Raw genomic sequence first — 23,261 nt, forward strand, 5'->3', positions numbered from 1 at the left:
CTTCTGCCGTGGAAGACAAATGAATAGCTTCACTTTGCTTACTTTATTTATGATAGAATGTTCTTTTCAGCTGGGGAAATTTATACAATTAAGAGCACAAGTGTCCCATCAACATTGTGAAAAATTGCATCTACATGGTTTGCTTTTCTAAAGTCTTTAAGGGTTATTCCAAGATAAACTTCAACTGGAGGCACGTACAGCTTTTGGCATTTTCCCAAAGATTCCAATGCTGATTCAAATAAAATCACAACTGAGGAGACCTGCAAGATGGTGGAGGAGTAAGAGGTGGAGATCACCTTCCTCCCCACAAATACATCAGAAATACATCTACATGTGGAACAACTCCTACAGTACACCTACTGAATGCTGGCAGAAGACCTCAGACCTCCCAAAAGGCAAGAAACTCCCCACGTACGTGGGTAGGGCAAAAAAAAAAAAAAAAAAAAAAAACAGAGACAAAAGAATAGGGACGGGACCTGCACCAGTGGGAGGGAGCTGTGAAGGAGGAAAGGTTTCCACACACTAGAAGCCCCTTCGCGGGCGGAGACGGGGGTGGGCAGGGGGGAAGCTTCAGAGCCACAGAGGAGAGTGCAGCAACAGGGGTACGGAGGGCAAAGCGGAGAGATTCCCGCACAGAGGATCGGTGCTGACCAGCACTCACCAGCCCGAGAGGCTTGACTGCTCACCCGCCGGGGTGGGAGGGGGCTGGGAGCTGAGGCTCGGGCTTCGGTTGGATGTAGGGAGAGGACTGGGGTTGGCGGCGTGAACACAGCCTGAAGGGGTTAGTGCACCACGGCTAGCTGGGAGGGAGTCCAGGAAAAAGTCTGGAGCTGCCGAAGAGGCAAGAGACTTTTTCTTGCCTCTTTGTTTCCTGGTGCGCGAGGAGAGGGGATTAAGAGCGCTGCTTAAAGGAGCTCCAGAGATGGGCGCGAGCCGCGGCTATCAGCGCGGACCGCAGAGATGGGCATGAAACGCTAAGGCTGCTGCTGCAGCCACCAAGAAGCCTGTGTGCAAGCACAGGTCACTACCCACACCTCCCCTCCCGGGAGCCTGTGCAGCCTGCCACTGCCAGGGTCCCGTGATCTAGGGACAACTTCCCCGGGAGGACACACGGCGCCCCTCAGGCTGGTGCAACGTCATGCCGGTCTCTGCTGCTGCAGGCTCCCCCTGCACTCAGTACCCCTCCCTCCCCCCACCTGAGTGAGCCTGAGCCCCCGAATCAGCTGCTCCTTTAACCCCGTCCTGTCTCGGTGAAGAACAGCCACCCTCAAGTGACCTACACACAGACATGGGGCCAAACCCAAAGCTGAACCCTGGGAGCTGTGCGAACAAAGAAGAGAAAGGGAAATCTCTCCCAGCAGCCTCAGGAGCAGCGGACTAAATCTCCACAGTCAACTAGATGAACCCTGCATCTGTGGAATACCTAAATAGACAACGAATCATCCCAAAACTGAGGCAGTGGACTTTGGGAGCAACTGTACACTTGGGGTTTGCTTTCTGCATCTAATTTGTTTCTGGTTTTATGTTTATCTTAGTTTAGTATTTAGAGTTTATTATCATTGGTAGATTTGTTTATTGATTTGGTTGCTCTCTTCCTTTTTTTTATATAGATATATATATATTTTTTCTTTTTTCTCTTTTTGTGAGTGTGCATGTGTATGTGTCTTTGTGTGATTTTTGTCTCTCTAGTTTTGCTTTTACCATTTGTCTTAGGGTTCTGTCTGTCCCATTTTTGTTTTTGTTTTTTTTAGTATAATTTTTAGCACTTGATATCATTGGTGGATTTTTTCTTTGGTTTGGTTGCTCTCTTCTTTCTTGTTTGCATTTTTAAAAATTTTAATAATTTTTTATTTTAACAACTTTATTTTATTTTATTTTATTTTTCTTCCTTTATTTCTTTCTTTTTTTCTCCCTTTTCTTCTGAGCCGTGTGGCTGACACAGTCTTGGTGCTCCAGCCAGGTGTCAGGCCTGTGCCTCTGAGGTGAGAGAGCCGAGTTCAGGGCATTGGTCCACCAGAGGCCTCCCGGCTCCACGTAATACCAAACAGCAAAAGCTCTCCCAGAGATCTCCATCACAACGCTAAGACCCACCTCCACTCAAAAACCAGCAAGCTACAGTGCTGGACACCCCATGCCAAACAACTAGCAAGACAGGAACACAACCCCACCCATTAGCAGAGAGGCTGCCTAAAATCATAATAAGGTCACAGACACCCCAAAACACACCACCAGATGCAGTCCTGCCCACCAGAAAGACAAGATTCAGCCTTATCCACCAGAACACAGGCCCCAGTCCACTCCACCAGGAAGCCTACACAACCCACTGAACCAACCTTAGCCACTGGGGGCAGACACCAAAAACAAAGGGAACTACGAACCTGCAGCCTATGAAAAGGAAACCCCAAACACAGTAAGTTAAGCAAAATGAGAAGACAGAGAAACACACAGCAGATGAAGGAGCAAGGTAAAAACCCACGAGACCAAACAATGACAAGGAAATAGGCAGTCTACCTGAAAAAGAATTCAGAGTAATGATAATAAACATAATCCAAAATCTTGGAAATAGAATGGAGAAAATACATGAAACATTTAACAAGGAACTAGAAGAACTAAAGAGCTAACAAACAGTGATGAACAACACAATAAATGAAATTAAAAATTCTCTAGAAGGAATCAATAGCAGAATAACTGAGGCAGAAGAACAGATAAGTGACCTGGAAAAAAAATAGTGGAAATAACTACTGCAGAGCAGAATAAAGAAAAAAGAATGAAAAGAATTGAGGACAGTCTCAGAGACCTCTGGGACAACATTAAATGCACCAACATTTGAATTATAGAGGTCCCAGAAAAAGAAGAGAAAAAGAAAGGGACTGAGAAATATTTGAAGAGATTATAGTTGAAAGCTTCCCTAATATGGGAAAAGAAACAGTCAATCAAGTCCAGGAAGCACAGAGAGTCCCATACAGGATAAATCCAAGGAGAAACACACCAAGACACATACTAAACAAACTATCAAAAATTAAATACAAAAAAAAAAAATTAAAAGCAGCAAGGGAAAAACAACAAAAAACATACAAGGGAATCCCCATAAGGTTAACAGCTGATCTTTCAGCAGAAACTCCAAAAGCCAGAAGGGAGTGGCAGGACATATTTAAAATGATGAAAGGGAAAAACCTAGAACCAAGATTACTCTACCCAGCAAGGATCTCATTCAGATTTGCCGGAGAAATTAAAACCTTTACAAACAAGCAAAAGCTAAGAGAATTCAGCACCATCAAACCAGCTTTACAACAAATTCTAAAGGAACTTCTCTAGGCAGGAAACACAAGAGAAGGAAAAGACCTACAATAACAAACCCAAAACAATTAGGAAAATGGTAATAGGAACAAACATATCGATCACTACTTTAAACATAAATGGATTAAATGCTCCCACCAAAAGACACAGACTGGCTGAATGGATACAAAAACAAGACCCGTATACATGCTGTCTACAAGAGACCCACTTCAGACCTAGGGACACATACAGACTGAAAGTGAGGGTATGAAAAAAGATATGCATGCAAATGGAAATCAAAAGAAAGCTGGAGTAGCAATTCTCATTACAGACAAAATAGACTTTAAAATAAAGACTATTACAAGAGACAAAGAAGGACACTACATAATGATCAAGGGATCAATCCAAGAGGTAGATATAACAATTGTTAATGTTTATGCACCCAACATAGGAGCACCTCATTACATAAGGCAAATGCTAACAGCCATAAAAGGGGAAACTGACAGTAACACAATCATAGTAGGGGATTTTAACATCCCACTTTCACCAATGAACAGATATACAGAAGATATACAGATTGCCAACAAACACATGAAAGGATGCTTAACATCACTAATCATTAGAGAAATGCAAATCAAAACTACCATGAGGTATCACCTTACTCCAGTCAGAAGAGACATCATCAAAAAATCTATAAACAATAAATGCTGGTGAGGGTGTGGAGAAAAGGGAACCCTCTTGCAGTGTTGGTGGGAATGTAACTTGTTACAGCCACTATGGGAACAGTATGGAAGTTCCTTTAAAAACCAAAAGTAGAACTACCATAGGACTCAGCAATCCCACTACTGGGCATATACCCTGAGAAAACCATAATTCAAAAAGAGTCATGTACCACTATGTTCATTGCAACTCTATTTACAATAGCCAGGACATGGAAGCAACCTAAGTGTCCATCGACAGATGAATGGACAAAGAAGATGTGGCACATATATACAATGGAATATTACTCAGCCATAAAAAGAAACGAAATTGAGTTATTTGTAGTGAGGTGGATAGACCTAGAGTCTGTCATACAGAGTGAAGTATGTCAGAAAGAGAAAAACAAATACCATATCCTCACACATATATATGGAATCCAAAAAGAAACAAAAAGGTTCTGAAGAACCTAGGAGCAGGACAGGAATAAAGATGCAGACATAGAGAATGGACTTGAGGATGCGGGGAGGGGGAAAGGTAAGTTGGGACGAAGTGAGAGAGTGGCATGGACATATATACACTGCCAAATGTAAAACAGATAGCTAGTGGGAAGCAGCTGCATAGCACAGGGAGATCAGCTCAGTGCTTTGTGACCACCTAGAGGGTGGGATAGGGAGGGTGGGAGGGAGACACAGAGGGAGGGGACATGGGGATATATGTATATGTATAGCTGATTCACTCTGTTTTAAAGCAGAAACTAACACACCATTGTAAAGCAATTATACTCCAATAAAGATGTTAAAAAACACAACTGAATTTTTTTAGAGGTCACCTTTTTAGCAACCTTATTAGATATAACATTGCCAAGAATCTACAAATGAACAAATAAGATATCACAAAGCCCACATTTCAAACCTCCTGGGAGAGTACCTCAATTCATAAACCCACTCCTTCTTGATCATAATTCAAGTAAGACAGATTTTCTTATTTCCCATTCCTCAGCAAAGATAGCAAATTAGATGAAAAGGGCTATTAGAGGTAGGCATCCTGACAGGCGCCAGGAAAATTTACAGCAAGGTAAGGATACAGAAAAAGTCACGGAGGGGGAAAAATACAGAAGCCAACATTTAAAAATAAAATAGCAAAACAAGGCCTCTAATTTTCAAGGCACATAATTCTATAGACCTTAATAGTCCCTGAAGACACTTTAACATAGCACAATAGTTGACATTTATTGAGATAAACTAGAGGTGTCAAGTTGCTTATTCAGGTTTAAAAAGTTAAAATAAATTCTTGACAGTTAAATTAGAAAGCTTCAGGTACTGGGGAAAATCGCTTGACTGAAAATTTTCTCTCTGACAATGTCAAATGAACGAGGCCTAACAGTGAATTATTTTCTGCATTTAGGAATATTATCTTGACCATTCTCACCAACTTTCTCCCTGTTACTAGTAACTTAGTGGCTTAGCTGATTCCTAGCCCAGGAAAGAGTCAACTTTGTTTTTGAGCTACAGACTACACACTTCTTTCTGCTGCCCCTTTCCTACCTGCCTCTTTGCTGGTTCACATGCACACAAATTCCTGCATATTCTTATAAAAGTCGAAATGGTGCATTTTGTGTGTATTTTTCCCTGACATTTCTATTCCCTGTCTCCCCGCCTCCTGGTAGAACTAATTATTTCCTTATCTTTATTTCCATAGCGCTTCATTCACACTTCAAACATGACACCGATACAAATGTTATTGTAGACTTGTCTTCCCTGAGAAGACTCTGAGATTATTCAGGGCAAGACGCCTGCCTCATGTATCACCATATTCCCAGAAATGAACATAACAGATGATCAAACCTCTTGAATGCATTTCTGTTCAATTTTCTAGTTTGATTGTTAGAAATTCTTTCAATATTGTATACATGGAAAGAGTGTCCTTGAATTCTGAATATTGACTTCATTGGAAATTCATTCAACTGAAAATACATTTAAAACACATTTACACTTAATATTTTTTTGCCATTTCTTTTAGATAAATGACCATCTGGAACCTAAAATATTGTAAACAGACTTAAGCATTTAATAGTTTGTTCAACAAGCAATTGCTGTTTGGATAGTCACATAATACAATTTACTAAGCTTGGAGACAGAAAGAGCTGATCTTTCTAATGCATCCCACTTGTGGAATTGTTTATGCTGACTATCACCTCCTCAGTCCCATAGGTAATTAAATAATTCAACAGTCCTTTTGGGCAGCTTGTTTCATGCCTAATGTTCACTGCTATAATCAAATTAAATATTAAGATTAAGCTACAAAATGCACTTTGGGCTTTGATTTTTTTTAAGTGAACTATTTCAAATTTGTAATTAAAAAATGGCTCTTGAATTTTTCCTCAAATTCCTCACCCTTCCACACAAAAATGTGCATGTATCTTGTGTGAGAATAGCGAAACAGAGAAGGAATGCCAGAACATCATAAATGATATGCAGTTTTACTAATAATATTATATTCAAAACCATGGTGCACCCTGCTGCTGGGAACAGAGCAACTGGCTTATCTGTCTTCAAGAATCCTGCAAGTGCATTATAGAAAAACATATGTAATGATTACATTGTTTGAATGAACATACTATCGTAGATACTCCTCTTAAAGACACATACCTGTCCAGTTCTGAAATAACAGACTGAATCAGTGAGCTCTCTTGGCTCTAAACAAGGTTCTCTGGTCTTTGTTTCCATGTGCCTGTTCCTGCCTCATGAGCCGTCAGCCAGAGCCTGTGGCTGTTACCATGGGAAGGGGTGACCTGCTGCACTGTGGCAACTCCACCTCACAACTGCCTGCAGTAGGAATAAAACAGAAACTGCAGGAAGGCTCCTGGCTCGTTCAGCCATATGTGATTCTTAGGGCAATTTAAAAAAACTCTGAGAGGTTCAAAATGGGAGCTGAGCACCCATGGATTGACATTAGCAAGGCTGTGTTCCAAATGCCTGCCAAGCTGATGTCAAATCACCATCTGCAGGCTTCTGAGAGGCCATCGATCTTCTCAATCTTCTCAGTGAAACAGGAAATTGAGTTCCAAGTAGAGAAGCCAAAAGAGGTTTACCCACCATGTGGCAAAGGCCAGGTCAGGGGGGTCAGGCCTCGAATGAGAGGAATAACGTTGAAGGGAAAGGAGTGCCTTGGCCCCTCCCTGTTACAGGAAGCAGCCAGACTCTACCTCAACACCTCCTTCACTCTGCTCTGACCATGGTTCTGTGGCAGAGACCAGCCAGCTGTTCACCATGCCTGTTTGCCTCTCTTCCTAGTCACACATTTGCACTACAATTCCCAGCCTCCCTTGCAGTTCAGTGTGGTCATGTGACTGGATTCCAGCCAATGTGACTTCTATCCACAGCTGCCACTTACAGTGATCTTCCGTATGATCCTCCATATTCTTCTCCTGTCTGCTGGATCAATGTCAATACTCAGCCACCAGCCAGCTTAGAAAACAAAAGCTGAAGATGATAGAATTTGCATCAGCCTGGATCCCACCTAACTGGAACTTCCTACCCTTGATTGGACTTACATGAGTAGGAAATAAACTTTCTTATATCAGGTCAATGAGGTTTCAGGATTTAGCAGCTAGGGTTACCTTTAATTAAAAAATCAATGGACTACTATTTTGTAAAGGGCATTTACCCACAGCCTAACCTTAATAAGCTCTTTCTGGATTGGAAACCAGAACCAAATATCTGGTCTGGAGCCCAGTTTAATTTCCTGATGACTGAAGAAATATTTGGCAAGTCTTTGTTTGTGATTAGGTTGCAATGTGTGTGCCAATGCACAAAAAACTCCCAATTTGTCTTGCCTTGGAATGGAGATTTTCCTCCAAAACTGTAAGACTGACACCTGATGATATATCTGGTCACTAGAAAGGCTGTTGGGGAAAGGAAACATTGTTTCAACTGTCCTTTCCAGAGAAGTGGGAGCAAGTGCTCCTCAGAGCTATGCGGCTTCCTCCTCCGCAAAGCAAAAGCACAAAATACAACAGTGAAAATCTCTGGCAGAACGTTAGCACATGCCATTTAGTGACAATCATAATCTAAAGTTGGAAAGTCCAGGGCAGCTGTTGCTGTGTAACCTTTGCATCCTCTTAGAGCTTGTGTGAGGGGAGATGGCCAAAGTCTGACTCAAACCTAAGATCTGAAATTGAGTTAAATTCATCTAATAGAGGATGCCGCTTGGGGGGCTCCAGGGCCTCTGTTCTTACATAGCTCTTTTGATGGACAGAAGCCTGAAGAAATATTGAAATCCATAGTCCACTCTATTGCACAGAGCTTTGCTCTCCACCTGAGTGACTTCCTCCCCATCTGAGCTGCTGCCTGACATCTCCCAGCCCTTCACAGGGCAAAGGCAAGGACCTTAAGCAGGAAGAGGGAAGCTGTGATTCCTTACTGTGTTCCAGTAAGGAACCTTGTACTGTGATGGAAAGTGGAAGGTAAAACTACTAAAGTAACATCTCAGTAGCCATCCACAATTAACCCAAACTTGGGGAGGAAATATTCTGTGGGGTTAAGAGGTAACATCTGCAGCCCACTATCCAGGTTCAAGTGCTATTTCTATTGCTTACTTGAATCTGACCATGGGAAGGATCTTTTCTAAGTTTCAGTTTCCTCCCATAAAGTGGAGATGATAAAAAAAATAGCCACACCATGGATTATTAGAAAGGATTAAATTGAATAATATAAGGAAAGGGCTGGGTCTATAATAGGTATTCAGCAAGCAGTTGCTGATATTAGGAAAGGAAGGCAGGTGTTATGGTCTCTGCAGTGTACCCAAGAAACCCTGCCCAGGGTCTGGGAGAGAAGTGTGGCTGTATCTACCCTTGTGTTTACTAGAGAAGCAGATTAGGGGTAACCATGCTCTCAAGTCATGTTCTAGACTGAATCAGAGCCAACGTCTCAGGGCAGAAGACAATAAAAATAATAAAGTAGCAAACATATAGTGGTTATGGTTTCTATAGATATAGATCTATAGATTATTTATGTATAGATAATGGTTTATAGCATACCAAGGATTTTCACACATACTATTGGACCTCACCTTTAAAATCCTAGAAGATAGAGAATGCAGATGTTTCTATTTCCGCCATAGAGATGAACAAACTGAGGCTCAGAGATGTTACACGATTTGCTGAAATCCACACAGCTAACCAGCAACAGAGCCATACTTTAAACCCAGGCCTCTCTATTCCAAAGACAATGGACTGATCCTCTCCACATGGAGAGAGGACATGTCAGACAGACATTTGGTCCTTGCTAATCAGAAAGGATTTTAAATGAGGGCATAAATGTAAATCTTAGAAGAACGGGGTTCTAAGTGAAGCAAGGAGGGAAGCAGCATGTCAAGACCTTTCTCTTAGAGTCCAGGAATTTTCCCAGGCTTAGGGAGCACATGGAAGGAATCCAGAGAAAGAAAGACTGTGGAAGTAAAGTAACAGATGAAGGCTGATGGCACTCCAAAGGGGAACAGTGATAATAGCATTTGCTGAAGGGTCCTTTCTATGCACTCAGCACCATGCTAAAACTTTGATAGATATCTCATTTAATCCTCCCAACTCTATGAATGTCTAATATTGTTATTCCCATTTTACAAGTAAGGAGACTGAGGTCCAAGGTCACATAGATAGTGGTGAGTAGTGCATAGTGGAATCAGAGTTCAGAACTGGGCTGGCCTGACATCAGAGCTCATGCTGAACTGCCCCCAGGTTACATAGCCCCGGAGGCTTATATAGAAAGCAAGATGTACAATGTCTCTCGTTGACTAACACCAGAAGTACACAACAAGCTGAAGGGTGAATGTAAAAAATTAATAAACCAAGCTATATAAAATATACCTAAGCTGTATAAAATAAAACAAAGCTAAATAACTAAAGCTAAATTTTAAAATCACAGCATGATGTTACCCCACCCCAGGAGAAGAATATTCAATATATAGAGACAGAACTAGAAAGGCTGACCTTGGACATGGAGTAAAATAGCAGTGGCTCAAAGAGGTAACCTGGAATATACTTGAGCCTATTCACAGAGAGGCAGTCCAGGGAATCTTTTAGTCTCTTGATGGGAAAAGAAGAAAAAATTAATCAGCAATAGACAGAAAGTGAATAAGTAGAGCCATGTTCTTCATCAGTGAGGATGTGGGTTGTAACAAGTCCATGGGTCTGTTGTATGGATTAAATGGAATGAATGTAAGAAGCCCTGGGCAGATGGCATGACGTTCTATAGGTGCTTGATAAATGTGAAGGAGATGAACTAAATAGTCTTTTGTGAACCATCTTCAGGATTTTGTCAGATCTGAGTTCCACCTCTACTCATATTTACTGAATATTTTCCTTTAAACTGACTCACTTACTTTAAAACTTAGCTTTGTCCCCTGCCACGATAACCATGAATTCATAAGTTTAAGGTGTAAGTTATACATTTTTTCCTAATGCTCATGAAAACAAATATAAAACCACTGAGAGATTTAATGTCCACATGTCCCCCAATATCATCTCAGGTACAACTAGTGTGCCATAGTTTTGGAAACACTGAAAGCAAGTAAAGAGCCCTGGCTGAGGTACCAGGAGACCCAAGGTCTAGGCCTGGACGATCAGACAGGCCACATTCATGAGGCATGTTCTCCCATCAGAAAGTAGGAGATAAAAACATGTGATTTATGCTGCGAGAAGGCACACGAGATAATGAAGGTGAAAACATTTCATAAGCAGGGACATTACAAATTGAAGGTGTTTGTGTGACTCTCCTTCTATTAAAGAATTTATTAAAGAATTTATTTTCTCAAAAATCAAACATATCTGGCAATGATCAACCAACTACTAAAATGATATACTCTAAATATCAAAGAGAATTTTCTACTGCTCTTAGGACTTCAGAACGAAGCATCAACTCATTTCCTTTTTCTTTCAGAGTTAACACAACTGCACAGTCCCTGTAAAGGTCAGTGAGCAGAAAATCAAACTCTGCTCCTTCGCTCTGGATTATGGTATCATTATACCATGTATTCTCAGAGCTGGAAAGAGCCCAAGAGATCATCTTGCCTAGTCTTCTATTTTACAGAGGGGGCAGTGGTTCTGGAGAACTTTTAAAACCTAACTATGGTCACAGAGCAAAATGGGATTCAAATCATGTCTCCAAACCCCTCAACCAATGCTCCTGCCATTGCACGAGCCTGGCCTCTGGAAAGGCAGAGGATACCAGGGGAAGAGGAACTGGAGCTGCTGTGCTCTATATAATCCACTAACATCCAGTTAGGAGAGAACCCTGACAGCAAGTCAGAGGACCAAGACATAGTGCCTTCAAGGTGTCCGCAATCCTTCTGAAGGAACTGGACACACAGAAACATGGCCCAACATAGGAATGTAACAGTGAGAAACTGGCTCAATTTTCTCCAGACAACCCAAATAGCAATCACAGAGATGCAGACTGAAGCAAGTCTCTACGGTGAGGGTGGGTGTGCCTGCCCAGGTTTGTCTGCTTCTGACCCACCACCCTGGGGGTACAGCTGCACACGGCAAGTACAGCCTTATGGTCCTTAAGTCACAGGACATCATCGTCACCATTAAGTACCCACATCTCCCCAGAGGCTGCTGCTGGGATGCTAGGAACTTCCCCTGGCTACCTAATCCCTGTCCTATTCAGATTCACCCTCTCATTCCTCATCCAATCGTTCAGCAGACTAAGATTTACACTAACATTCAAAACAACAGGACAACGAGCTAGGAAGCAATCTTTCTAGCATATGTCTAAAATCACAGTAAACTACCCAACAATGTCCTCATATTCTAATATCTCTGCAAAGATACTTCTATGTAATTTCTCATACAGATATTCCAAGAGTTAGAGACTTAAAGAAAGTGTGCCTGCTCTAAGAAATATATATCATCTTTTTAAGAAAAGAAGAGCTTTCTCTTTAATAAGAAAATATCTAATCAAGAGTGTTTTCTAAGAAAAAAATATTGGTTTAAAAATTTAGAGTTATTCCATTGTAGCCTATTTCCATCACTCTGTCATCCCTGATATCATTTTTTTAACATCTTTATTAGAGTATAATTGCTTTATAATGGTGTATCCGTTTCTGCTTTATAACAGAGTGAATCAATTATACATATACATATATCCCCATATCTCTTCCCTCTTGCATCTCCCTCCCTCCCACCCTCCCTATCCCACCCCTCTAGGTGGTCACAAAGCACCAAGCTGATCTCCCTGTGCTATGCAGCTGCTTCCCACTAGCTATTTATTTTACGTTTGGTAGTGTATATATGTCCATGCCACTCTCTCACTTTGTCCCAGGTTACCCTTCCCCCCCTCCCCATATCCTCAAGTCCATTCTCTAGTAGGTCTGCATCTTTATTCCCGTCTTGCCCCTAGGTTCTTCTGACCATTTTCTTTTTCTTTTTTTTTGTTTTTGTTTTTTGTAGATTCCATATATATGTGTTAGTATACAGTATTTGTTTTTCCTTTTCTGACTTACTTCACTCTGTATGACAGACTCTAGGTCCATCCACCTCACTACAAATAACTCAGTTTCGTTCCTTCTTATGGCTGAGTAATATTCCATTGTATATATGTGCCACATCTTCTTTATCCATTCATCTGTCGATGGACACATAGATTGCTTCCATGTCCTGGCTATTGTAAATAGAGCTGCAATGAACATTTTGGTAACATGACTCTTTTTGAATTATGGTTTCCTCAGGGTATATGCCCAGTAATGGGAATTCTGGGTCCTATGGTAGTTCTATTTTTAGTTTTTTCAGGAACATCCATACTCTTCTCCATAGTGGCTGTATCAATTTACAATCCCACCAACACTGCAAGAGGGTTCCCTTTTCTCCACACCCTCTCCAGCATTTATTGTTTGTAGATTTCTTGCTGATGGCCATTCTGACCAGTGTGAGATGATATCTCATTGTAGTTTTGACTTGCATTTCTCTAATGATTAATGTTGAGCATTCTTTCATGTGTTTGTTGGCAATCTGTACATCTTCTTTGAAGAAATGTCTATTTAGGTCTTCTGCCCATTTTTGGACTGGGTTGTTTGTTTTTTGATATTGAGCTGCTTGTATGTTTTGGAGATTAATCCTTTGTCAGTTGCTTCATTTGCAAATATTTCCTCCCATTCTGAGGGTTGTCTTTTCATCTTCTTTATGGTTTCCTTTGCTGTGCAAAAGCTTTTAAGCTTCATTAGGTCCCATTTGTTTATTTTTATTTCCATTTCTCTAGGAGGTGGGTCAAAAAGGATCTTGCTGTGATTTATGTCAAAGAGTGTTCTGCCTATGTTTTCCTTTAAGAGTTTGATGGTGTCTGGCCTTACATTTAGGTCTTTAATCCATTTTGAGTTTATTTTTGGTGTATGGTGTTAGGGAGTGTTCTAATTTCATTCCTTTACATATAGCTGTCCAGTTTTCCCAGCACCACTTATTGAAGAGGCTGTCTTTTCTCCACTGTATATACTTGCCTCCTTTATCAAAGATAAGGTGACCATATGTGTGTGGGTTTATCTCTGGGCTTTCTATCTTGTTCTATTGATCTATATTTCTGTTTTTGTGCCAGTACCATACTGTCTTGATTACTGTAGCTTTGTAGTATAGTCTGAAGTCGGGGAGCCTGATTTCTCCAGGTCTGTTTTTCTTTCTCAAGATTGCTTTGGCTATTCGGGGTCTTTTGTGTTTCCATACAAATTGTGAAATTTTTTGTTCTAGTTCTGTGAAAAATGCCAGTGGTAGTTTGATAGGGATTGCATTGAATCTGTAGATTGCTTTGTGTAGTAGAGTCATTTTCACAATGTTGATTCTTCCAATCCAAGAACATGGCATGTCTCTCCATCTATTTGTATCATCTTTAATTTCTTTCAGCAGTGTCTTATAATTTTCTGCATACAAAAGGTCTTTTGTCTCCTTAGGTAGGTTTATTCCTAGATATTTTATTCTTTTTGTTGCAATGGTAAATGGGAGTGTTTTCTTAATTTCATTTTCAGATTTTTCATCATTAGTGCATAGGAATACAAGAGATTTCTGTGCATTAATTTTGTATCCTGCTACTTTACCAAATTCATTGATTAGCTCTAGTAGTTTACTGGTAGCATCTTTAGGATTCTCTATATATAGTATCATGTCATCTGCAGTGACAGTTTTACTTCTTCTTTTCCAATTGGGATTCCTTTTATTTCTTTTTCTTCTCTGATTGCTGTGGCTAAAACTTCGAAAACTATGTTGAATAATAATGGTGAGAGTGGGCAACCTTATCTTGTTCCTGATCTTAGTGGAAATGGTTTCAGTTTTTCACCATTGAGGATGATGTTGGCTGTGGGTTTTTCATATATGGCCTTTAATATATTGAGGAAAGTTCCCTCTATGCCTACTTTCTGGAGGGTTTTTGTCATAAACGGGTGTTGAATTTTGTAAAAAGCTTTCTCTGCATCTATTGAGATGATCATATGGTTTTTCTCCTTCAGTTTGTTTATATGGTGTATCACGTTGATTGATTTGCATATGTTGAAAAATCCTTGCATTCCTGGAATAAACCCCACTTGATCATGGTGTATGATCCTTTTAATGTGCTGTTGGATTCCGTTTGCTAGTACTTTGTTGAGGATTTTTGCATCTATGTTCATCAGTGATATTGGCCTGTAATTTTCTTTCTTTGAGACATCTTTGTCTAGTTCCTGACATCATTTTACTGGTGCTGTTCACTATGTTCTAGGTCGATAGAGGAGGAGGAAGAGGAAGTGACAAGGGGACCAAAATTGATCACGTGTCCAATCTACAGCACATGTTTTACATCATTTAAAACATGTCTAGTTTTAAACATCATTTAAAACTAGTCTTCTGAGCTAGGTATTCTTTTTGGGGTTTTTTTTGTTTTTGTTTTTTTTTGTGGTACGCAGGCCTCTCACTGTTGTGGCCTCTCCCGTTGAGGAGCACAGGCTCCAGACGTGCAGGCTCAGCAGCCATGGCTCACAGGCCTAGCCGCTCCGTGGCATGTGGGGTCTTCCCGGACTTGGGCACGAACCCGTGTCCCCTGCATTGGCAGGCGGACTCTCAACCTCTGCGCCACCAGGGAAGCCCTGAGTTAGGTATTCTTATACCCATTTACAGAACCAGAGTAGAGTCAGTTGACTGAAGAAAGTGGAGGCATCCCTAATTTTGGTAGATCCAATAATAGTTTTATGATAATAACAAGGGCAGGGATTATGCTTAGAACCTTTGTATAATAATACACTTACTATGTGCCAGAGGCAGGGCTTGAACCCAACAACCTGGCTCCAGGATCTATGACCTTAATCCCCAAGTCAGCTGCCTCTGTCAGGCCCAGAGCTTCCATCTGGTAGGTGGTGCCACTGGGGTGCAGCCTGCAGACTACAGGACTACAGAAGTGTGTTCTTCATCACCGGGTTCCACCGACACTTCCCTTTGCCAAAGTCAGCACCTGCATTTGGTGCCCTTAAATCCATTTTCTTCCTCTTTAGGGACTTTGCTTCACTGCTTGCATTACATACTTTCTCTATCCCCTGGATTCCTCCAATCTGCTCACAAACTTCTACACATCTGCTTTCTCCTGCATACTTCTCCCCGACCCTGCTTCAGACTTCAACTATCATCCTCTCTCCCCACCTCCACTGTATCTTCTTGAGAGTAGCCTCCATGCTCCACCTCTCCTTTACACCTGGTCTCTGCCCAACTCCCAAGTCTCTGAAATGGTCTCCTCTCTTCTCATTCTCCTGGCCACACTCCCAGCTCCAGCCTCTAAGAACCCTTCCAGGATGCTTGCAGGAGCCTCGTGAATAGAAGCAGCTCTCCATTCCCACTCCATACTTTCAGACGTCTGTGCCTTTGCTCACACTCTTCCCCACATGGGTTGCCTTCCCAGGCCCCCATCTCCTCTTGCTCAAGTCCTGTGCATCTTGCGGTTCCAGATCTAATCATTGCAGCTGGGAGCACTCACTCCTTCCTCCAAGCTTTGTTATGATTCTTTTATGTAGCACTTCTTATTTACATACATGTCTCATCTCCCCTAAGCTGCACCTAACTTGAGGGCAGAAATCTTAATTAATTCACCTTTGTGTCACCTACAGGTCTTTGTACAGAGAGGATGTTCAATCAACAGCTCTTCAGTGTTCATTCCCTGACCACAGGTTTGATTCTCAACAGCCAGATCTTCCTGCATAAACCCAAGCCAGAGGTTGCTATGCTCATGGACCACCTGCTGCCCTGCTGGCAGGAACTGAGTCCACCAAAACTCACCTGGGAGAACTGCCTGTCTTCCCATAGGACCACGTCTGATCCTCTGGAAGCACACAGAAGTTAATGACTTCTAAGAAGTCAGGGAGCTTTGACAGCAGAGAGGAAATATTAGAAATATAACTACTCAGTGTAACTACTCTCCAGCTAATAAACATTTATTAAGATGGTAGAAATCACTATTGAAATGCTATAGCTCAACATTCATTCATATGTTGCCTTGTCCTACTAAATGTCCAGTCAGTTCAAATAAATAGGTTCAGTCAGTTCTGGTTTGGAATGTTAATTCTGATAGTATGTAAAAGCTCTTTCTATTCTATCCCTAAGTCACTTTTCTCCAGGAGAGTGGTGATCATATGAATTCCTAAAAAGCCTCTGTAAGAACACACAGTGGTCTCTCATAAATTTTTTTTTATGCAGTATACATTTTATTACTTTGTACTAATACATTCTCATATTACAAAGGCAATTCAGTGGAAGAATGTTTCTTTTGATATTTGAATAATCTGAAAGAACACAAACAGAATTATACATAAAAAATACTCATTTTGGGGCCTCCCTGGTGGCGCAGTGGTTGAGAGTCCGCCTGCCGATGCAGGGGATATGGGTTCGTGCCCCGGTCTGGGAGGATCCCATATGCCGCGGAGCGGCTGGGCCCGTGAGCCATGGCCGCTGGGCCTGCGCATCCAGAGCCTGTGCTCCGCAACGGGAGAGGCCACAACAGTGAGAGGCCCGCATACCGCAAAAAGAAAAAAAAAAAGAAAAAAAAATACTCATTTTGGTAACAATAACAACAACAAAAAAAGACAAGTTAAACAACAAAAAAATTTTCCTTTCTTACAGGTAGACATTGAAGTGGACCTAATTCGGTTTTCTTTTTAAAAGCCTCCAAAGACAAAAGCAGCTTAAAATCTAATTAAAATGAATAAAAAATGTTTACTAAATTACTGGTCTCCGGCACCATTTTCTGTTTTCTGTTGTTTTGATGAAGGTTCTTCTTGGTCTGTTTCTTCCCTTGCTCTTTTTACTGCTTTACTTCTCTTACTCTTTTTACCATTTTCATCATGTTCATCATCACTATCAAATTTAGTTTTCTTGCCCTGAAACTGTACTTTTCCTTTAGCAGACCCAATCTGGGCAGCTTTATTTCCCTTTCCTTTTCCTCTAAATCTGCGACCTTTTGACTTCCATTTGTTTAGGGATTCTTGTTGATCTTCTATTATTTTTTTCAATGCTTCTTTTTCCACATCTCCTTCTAGTACTTCCCAGGTGACCTCTTTGTTCCTTAATTGTAGGTTACCATTATTTGCATCGTTTGCTTTATCCAGTGCTTCCTTAGCTTTTTCTTTAAACAGAATTATTCCCTCTTTGGCTCCTCTGACAAAGTCTATCCATTTTATTTCACCATGATTTGAGAAAAGGATATGCAAATCTTCTCTACACGTCTGATCATCTAAGTCCCCCGAGAATTTCAGCAAGCAGCCAATCTTTTCTTCTAGAGATTTCATTTCAGCATTTTCTGCTAACTTTTGTTTTTCTTCTTGCTCTTGTTTAGCTTGTAATTTAGCTTCGATTTTATTTTGCTTTCTTTCTTCATTTTTTTTTGCAAAGTAATCTTCCTTGAAAAGTATTATCAGGTCTGTGTCTTTGTACTTCTGGCTAGGGGTCTCAACAAACTTCTTAGCAGATTCAATGGTATCAAATACAGCAAATATTGATCCCTTAAATGCTTTGTGCAATGTTCTTCTCATCTGAATATTTAGTACCTGACCTTTATCTTGCAACCATTCTTTTATGTCATCAAGGGTTGCATCAACTGGGAAGCCTTTAATATAAACAGATCTGTTTTTTATATCATTTTTATACTCATCAGTCACTTCAGGGAGGGGTTTGCTTGGAGATCTTCTAATTTTAGTTTTATCTTCACTTATTTCCATAAGTTCTGCCTTTGATTTGCTCAATGCTTCTACTATTACATTAAAGTCTGTTGTTAGACGGTTTAACCTATTAAATTTTATCATTATCTCCAAAGGTACCAGCCTTCATCCAGTTTGATCTGTTCCTTTAAAAATTTGTCACATGGCAAATTGAAGTCACCAAAATAATACTCGATTTGATGACAGATTTTGGCCTCCAGAGCAGCGATTTTTTCATTATCACCATTTTCTGCCATTCTGGCTATCTTTAAGTTCCCGGTCCCACAGAGATGCGCCACAGGGTCACTAACAGCGACAGCAACGTCTCCTATCCCTAGCGCCGCCGGCTTGCCCAACGTGCCTCTCTCATAAATTTAATTGAGCACAATAGGATCCTTGGCAGTCAGGTGCTAGGTGAAGTGTAAATTTTTGCTAGATATGTTGAGTCACCCTTAATTATCTTCATAAGCCTTAAATACACCATACACAACATAGGGACTCATCTTGACCCTTACTTCAAAGAGTTTGAAAGCAAAATACATTATTTTTCAAATCATTTCTACATTATCTCATTTAATTTTTACAACAGTCCTTTGTAATGCTATTAGTCCTCTTTTGCAGTTGAAGAAACTGAAACTCAGGAAATTTAATTAACCTACCCAACAAATTGTTAAACTATAAAACTCAACCTATAGATCCCATATAAACACTATCTAGTATAGAAAAAACAATGAGATAAGCACTCTAGAATATTACCAGAGGGAATGTACACTGCAAAAATATTTTCAGAAAGCAATTGCATTAAAAATAAATATATACAAGTTTATATATGTATAGGTAATATTATATATGTAATATTTCCCATTAATTCCAATTCTAGAAATAGAGCCTAAGAAAATAACCAGAGATATGATTTTTTAAAGTCTGATATAAAGATGTTTATTATAATATTATTTATGATAATGATAAATAGTAAAATAAGAATGGCTAAGCAATAATATAGCCATAATATATAGTCCTTAGAAAATTGTAAGTGGTTTTTAAGATAACAAAATAGGCTGTCATACTATTAAGTGAAAATATATAGTATGATTCCAATTCAAAAGGCTAGGTGAAAGCACACCAAAATATTACCAGTGATTACCCTTTCTTTTTTATGTTTCTGTTTTTAAAACTTCCTACCAAGTTCAGATGTTACTTCTGTAAAATGAAAAAAAAAAAAAAAACGTTATTTAAGAACAACAGGGCTTCCCTTGTAGTGCAGTGGTTAAGAATCCGCCTGCCAATGCAGGGGACACGGGTTCGAGCCCTGGTCTGGGAAGATCCCACATGCTGCGGAGCAACTAAGCCCGTACACCACAACTACTGAGCCTGCACTTTAGAGCCTGTGAGCCACAACTACTGAGCCCATGCGCCTAGAGCCCGGGCTCAGCAACAAGAGAAGCCACTGCAATAAGAAGCCCGCGCACCGCAACGAAGAGTAGCCCCCGCTCACTGCAACTAGAGAAAGCCCGTGTGCAGCAATGAAGACCCAACGCAGCCAAAAATAATAAATAAATAAAATAAATAAATTTATAAAAAATAAATAAAAAATAAAAACAACAAATAAATTTTTTAAAATTCACATCCACAGTTACACAGGAAGTAAAAGCTAGCCCTCTGCCTCCAACTCCAGGACTCTGGCCCCTGTACTACCCTCCCTCGCTATGCAGAGGAATGAGCCATCATATAAAATACATCAGCATCACTGGGTCATCAGACAACTATGCAAAATGGTCAGTCAATATGAAGCAAATTATATTAGATTGTTTCATATATAGTACTATATGCAAACACAGTCCCAGAAAGGGAGTCAGAACCACTTACCACCAGACTAATGTGCATTGCCTGCCCTGATTCCTGTAATTTTATTTCTTAAATATACCAAAACTACTGGACCCTTCTCTAACAATTTCTTCCAATCATTTAATAATACCTTTTGTTTCAAATATAAGTTACCATTGAATCTGGGCATAAGACAGTCCTCAAGTCCCTCATGAAATAGAATTAACCTGCTGTAAAATATTTTCATTCCATCTTCTCAGAAAAGAAATTGGAGTGAGAGCCCTCTAGCAATTCCCTACTGATGGCCATTAACCAAAGACCCAAAGAATTATTGCCCATAGCAAATGTGTAATGTCTTCAAGCACTCTTCAAAGCATTTCATATTCTGTCCTGTAAGTAAAATTTCACAGATGGATACGTTTGTTTATATTTTATATTAATCATATTTATCTTCTACATACAGGTCTCTAATGAAGATATCACTCTTGGGCTGTGCTGTTGGAAGAAAGGACAGTTGAAAGTCCAGAAAAACTTTCTGTAACTTCTGCCCAGGCAACATCTATAAATGAAAGAAAAACAGGTGGCTTGGGGAACTGCACGTTCTAATGCTTACATTACAATTTGAAGGGACTGCACCATGGCTCGTTGTCACGGTAATTGTCATTGCCCCACTAACCTCAAGAACTCAGCTGAGGCAGTGGTTCTACCACTGGGGTGTAAAATGGAAAGGAGCTGGCGGTAAGTAAAACTGCCTTTTTCTGAATTATACACACATTGAGCTCTGCAATAAATCTAATTTATAAATGGGCTTAGTGCCATCTGTACACACTAGTTTCCTCCTGGAAATGTCAGGCTGTAAAAATAAAGGGGGAGGAGACATTTTTCATTTTTGATGATGTAAGATAGACATGAGTTTCACTGTTCTTTAACAGAGTCACTAGACAAGGGACTCACAAGGCTATTGTGAATCGATGATTAATAATATGCCCATTGTTACCATGGAAACAATTACTTCCGGATCATCTCTCCTGAATAATGACAAATTGTTATTGTCTGAGTAAAGCAGAAAAGAAGGGAGTTTGTTTTTCTTTTCCCAAAAGTTGCTGGCTCAAACTGATTACCTTAATTTATATTCACCTCTGACCTGATAAATGTTATTCCAATGTAATATAATGTAGGAATTTTATAGTCCTGTGTTAGACTCCTTTAAGGAAAGTTTCTGGTCTGGAGTAAGTAAAAGACTATGTTAAGGAAGGAAAACATTATCGAGACTTTCCTTTGCCATCTAACTCTTTTTCCAGAAGTTCTTTAATAATGGCTTTAAGGTTTAAGATTTATAGATATGAGGTACATTCCCAACACCGACAAACTCATTCATGCTTTCTTTGACTGAGAACGTTCTTGCTCCTTCCTCTATTATATCCCAAATGTAGGCACCGCAGCTTACAGGAGCTTCAGACAAATCGCTTCAGCCATAAATAGTAAATGTGTTTCACCAAACACTTCCAGACACTTTATCCTCTTTTACTTTTTAAATGCTGATTTTTAAATAGTGGCTTAGATTTGGAAATATCTATTTTATTCCTGCCTTGGAAAGGTTTGTAAATGAAAGTTCAGGCATTTTGAAGTTTGTGGTCCAACAAATTTTTAATTTATATGCATCAGTTAATTCAATTGCTAAATGTTTTTCTATAATATCTTTTTAGAATTAGAAATATAAAAAGGGGGCAGCTCAGAGCAAACTGGGATGCTTTGATAAACAGAATACATTCCAGAATTTCTATGCTACCAGTCTCTACAAAAGAAGTTTTCCACTCTTTGACCATTTCATTGAAAGTAACCATTACAGTGAATAAGTATTCTTAAATTTCAGGACTCCAGACACTTTTACTCCATACATTTTGCCTTATAAGATTGGGATTTGTGAAATTATTCCTCCTCTGCATTATTTGAAGCTGAGGCTGAGAAAAGGACAGAGAGAAAATCTACAGGGATTTGTCTTACATTGACCTCTTTTTTAAAAAAAAGTACCTTTTTCTCCTGATGTTCTCTGTCTTAGACAGGGGGCCCAGATCCCCAGGTTGGTGGACAATGTGTTCTCCTCTGTACCCCCAGTGCATGCTGAGCTCTCATTCAACAAATTCACACTATTCAACTGTACACTTTTCAAACAGGCAAAACACATTTCCCTCCCTCATCCCCAAGGTCTTAAGGTAAAGGAAGTGGTGAAAGATTGCAAAGAATTTGTTGTTGCTTTGGAAGGGGGCATTTTCACACAATCTTTGAACTTCTCTGATTGTTACTTAAGACAAATCTTAATGCCATACTCCTTCTTCCTCTCAGCCCTTGAGTGTCTACTGCCTCCTTACAAGAGTGTTTTCTGAATAACAATCCAGGGAGTGTTATTTGACATTTTCACCAAGTTCCTGCTCTTTGTAGTTACACATTCTGAAATGTCAATCATCTGTAAGGCAGTTAGAGTTGTTAAATCTCCAGCAGCACGGGAAAAGAAATCTAAGCATCCACTCTGGAGAGCCCTTTCAAACAGGGTCTCATAAAGCCAGTGTGGGAAGGGGTAAGGCTTACCTGTGAGGCATGCCGGTGGTGTAGGCGGTGGTGTGCTCACTGGACAGCTCCCGGAGTTTTAGGTACCAGTTCACCTCCACTTCCCGCACCAGAGCCAGTTGCCGAGCCCTGAGTTGGGTTTGCCCCGAGGGGCTGAGGCTGCTGTCTTTCCCACTTTCTGAAGCTTTCTTGGGAGATGTGTCTTTGCTCTCTATGGGAAGCCCAGATGGTTGCCTTAACTTGGGGTTCTCTTCCGAGATCTGACTCCCTGCCGTCCCGGTCTGGGCTGCCATCATCCTGGAGGTTCGTGTCTTTCAGAGAAGACTCGAAGTCACTGTCATCAAAGTAATTTGAATTGATTTTTCTGTTTCTGCCTCCCTCCTCTTTCCTGTCCTCCCCCATCCCCTTAACCTTATCCTGCCGCAAAGCTGTAATTGAGCCGGCTGGGGATGAAAGGGTATCTCTAAGTTTCCTAAGGAAGAGCTAAGGCGGCCACTATTTGTGATATCCTGGAACATGGAAATTTTAAAAACAACCCCCAACGACTTTGTAACACTGAAGTTTTATGGTGCTATTCCTTCTGCAAAGTTTGGACTTCTGCTTCATTTAACAATGATAACTCTGAACCATAGAGTTTGGTAAATTATATTTGATCATCATTTTAGAGTTATAAAAAAAACAACTGGAGGCTCATTAGGCATTCTTAATTA

The 23,261-nt window shown here is 40.4% G+C and overlaps 1 protein-coding gene and 1 pseudogene across 3 annotated transcripts in view; both read right to left on the reverse strand.

Moving 5' to 3' along the window:
• Positions 1-22,847, reverse strand: part of KCNAB1 (potassium voltage-gated channel subfamily A regulatory beta subunit 1) — a gene marked incomplete at its 5' end in the record, with an annotated part of 420,311 nt that extends 397,464 nt beyond the window's left edge. For both annotated transcript variants that reach the window (XM_082625460.1, XM_082625457.1), the window contains one exon: positions 22,573-22,847. In XM_082625460.1, coding sequence (XP_082481586.1) covers positions 22,573-22,847 — 275 coding nt within the window. The remainder of the gene's footprint in view (positions 1-22,572) is intronic.
• Positions 17,033-18,519, reverse strand: LOC309806403 (lupus La protein homolog; annotated as a pseudogene). The gene has a single exon. The product of its transcript is annotated as a lupus La protein homolog (transcript).
• Positions 22,848-23,261: the final 414 nt, after the last annotated feature.

The sequence above is a fragment of the Mesoplodon mirus genome (genome assembly GCF_964341445.2).
Source record: "Mesoplodon mirus genome assembly, chromosome: 6".
Lineage (NCBI taxonomy): Eukaryota > Metazoa > Chordata > Mammalia > Artiodactyla > Ziphiidae > Mesoplodon > Mesoplodon mirus.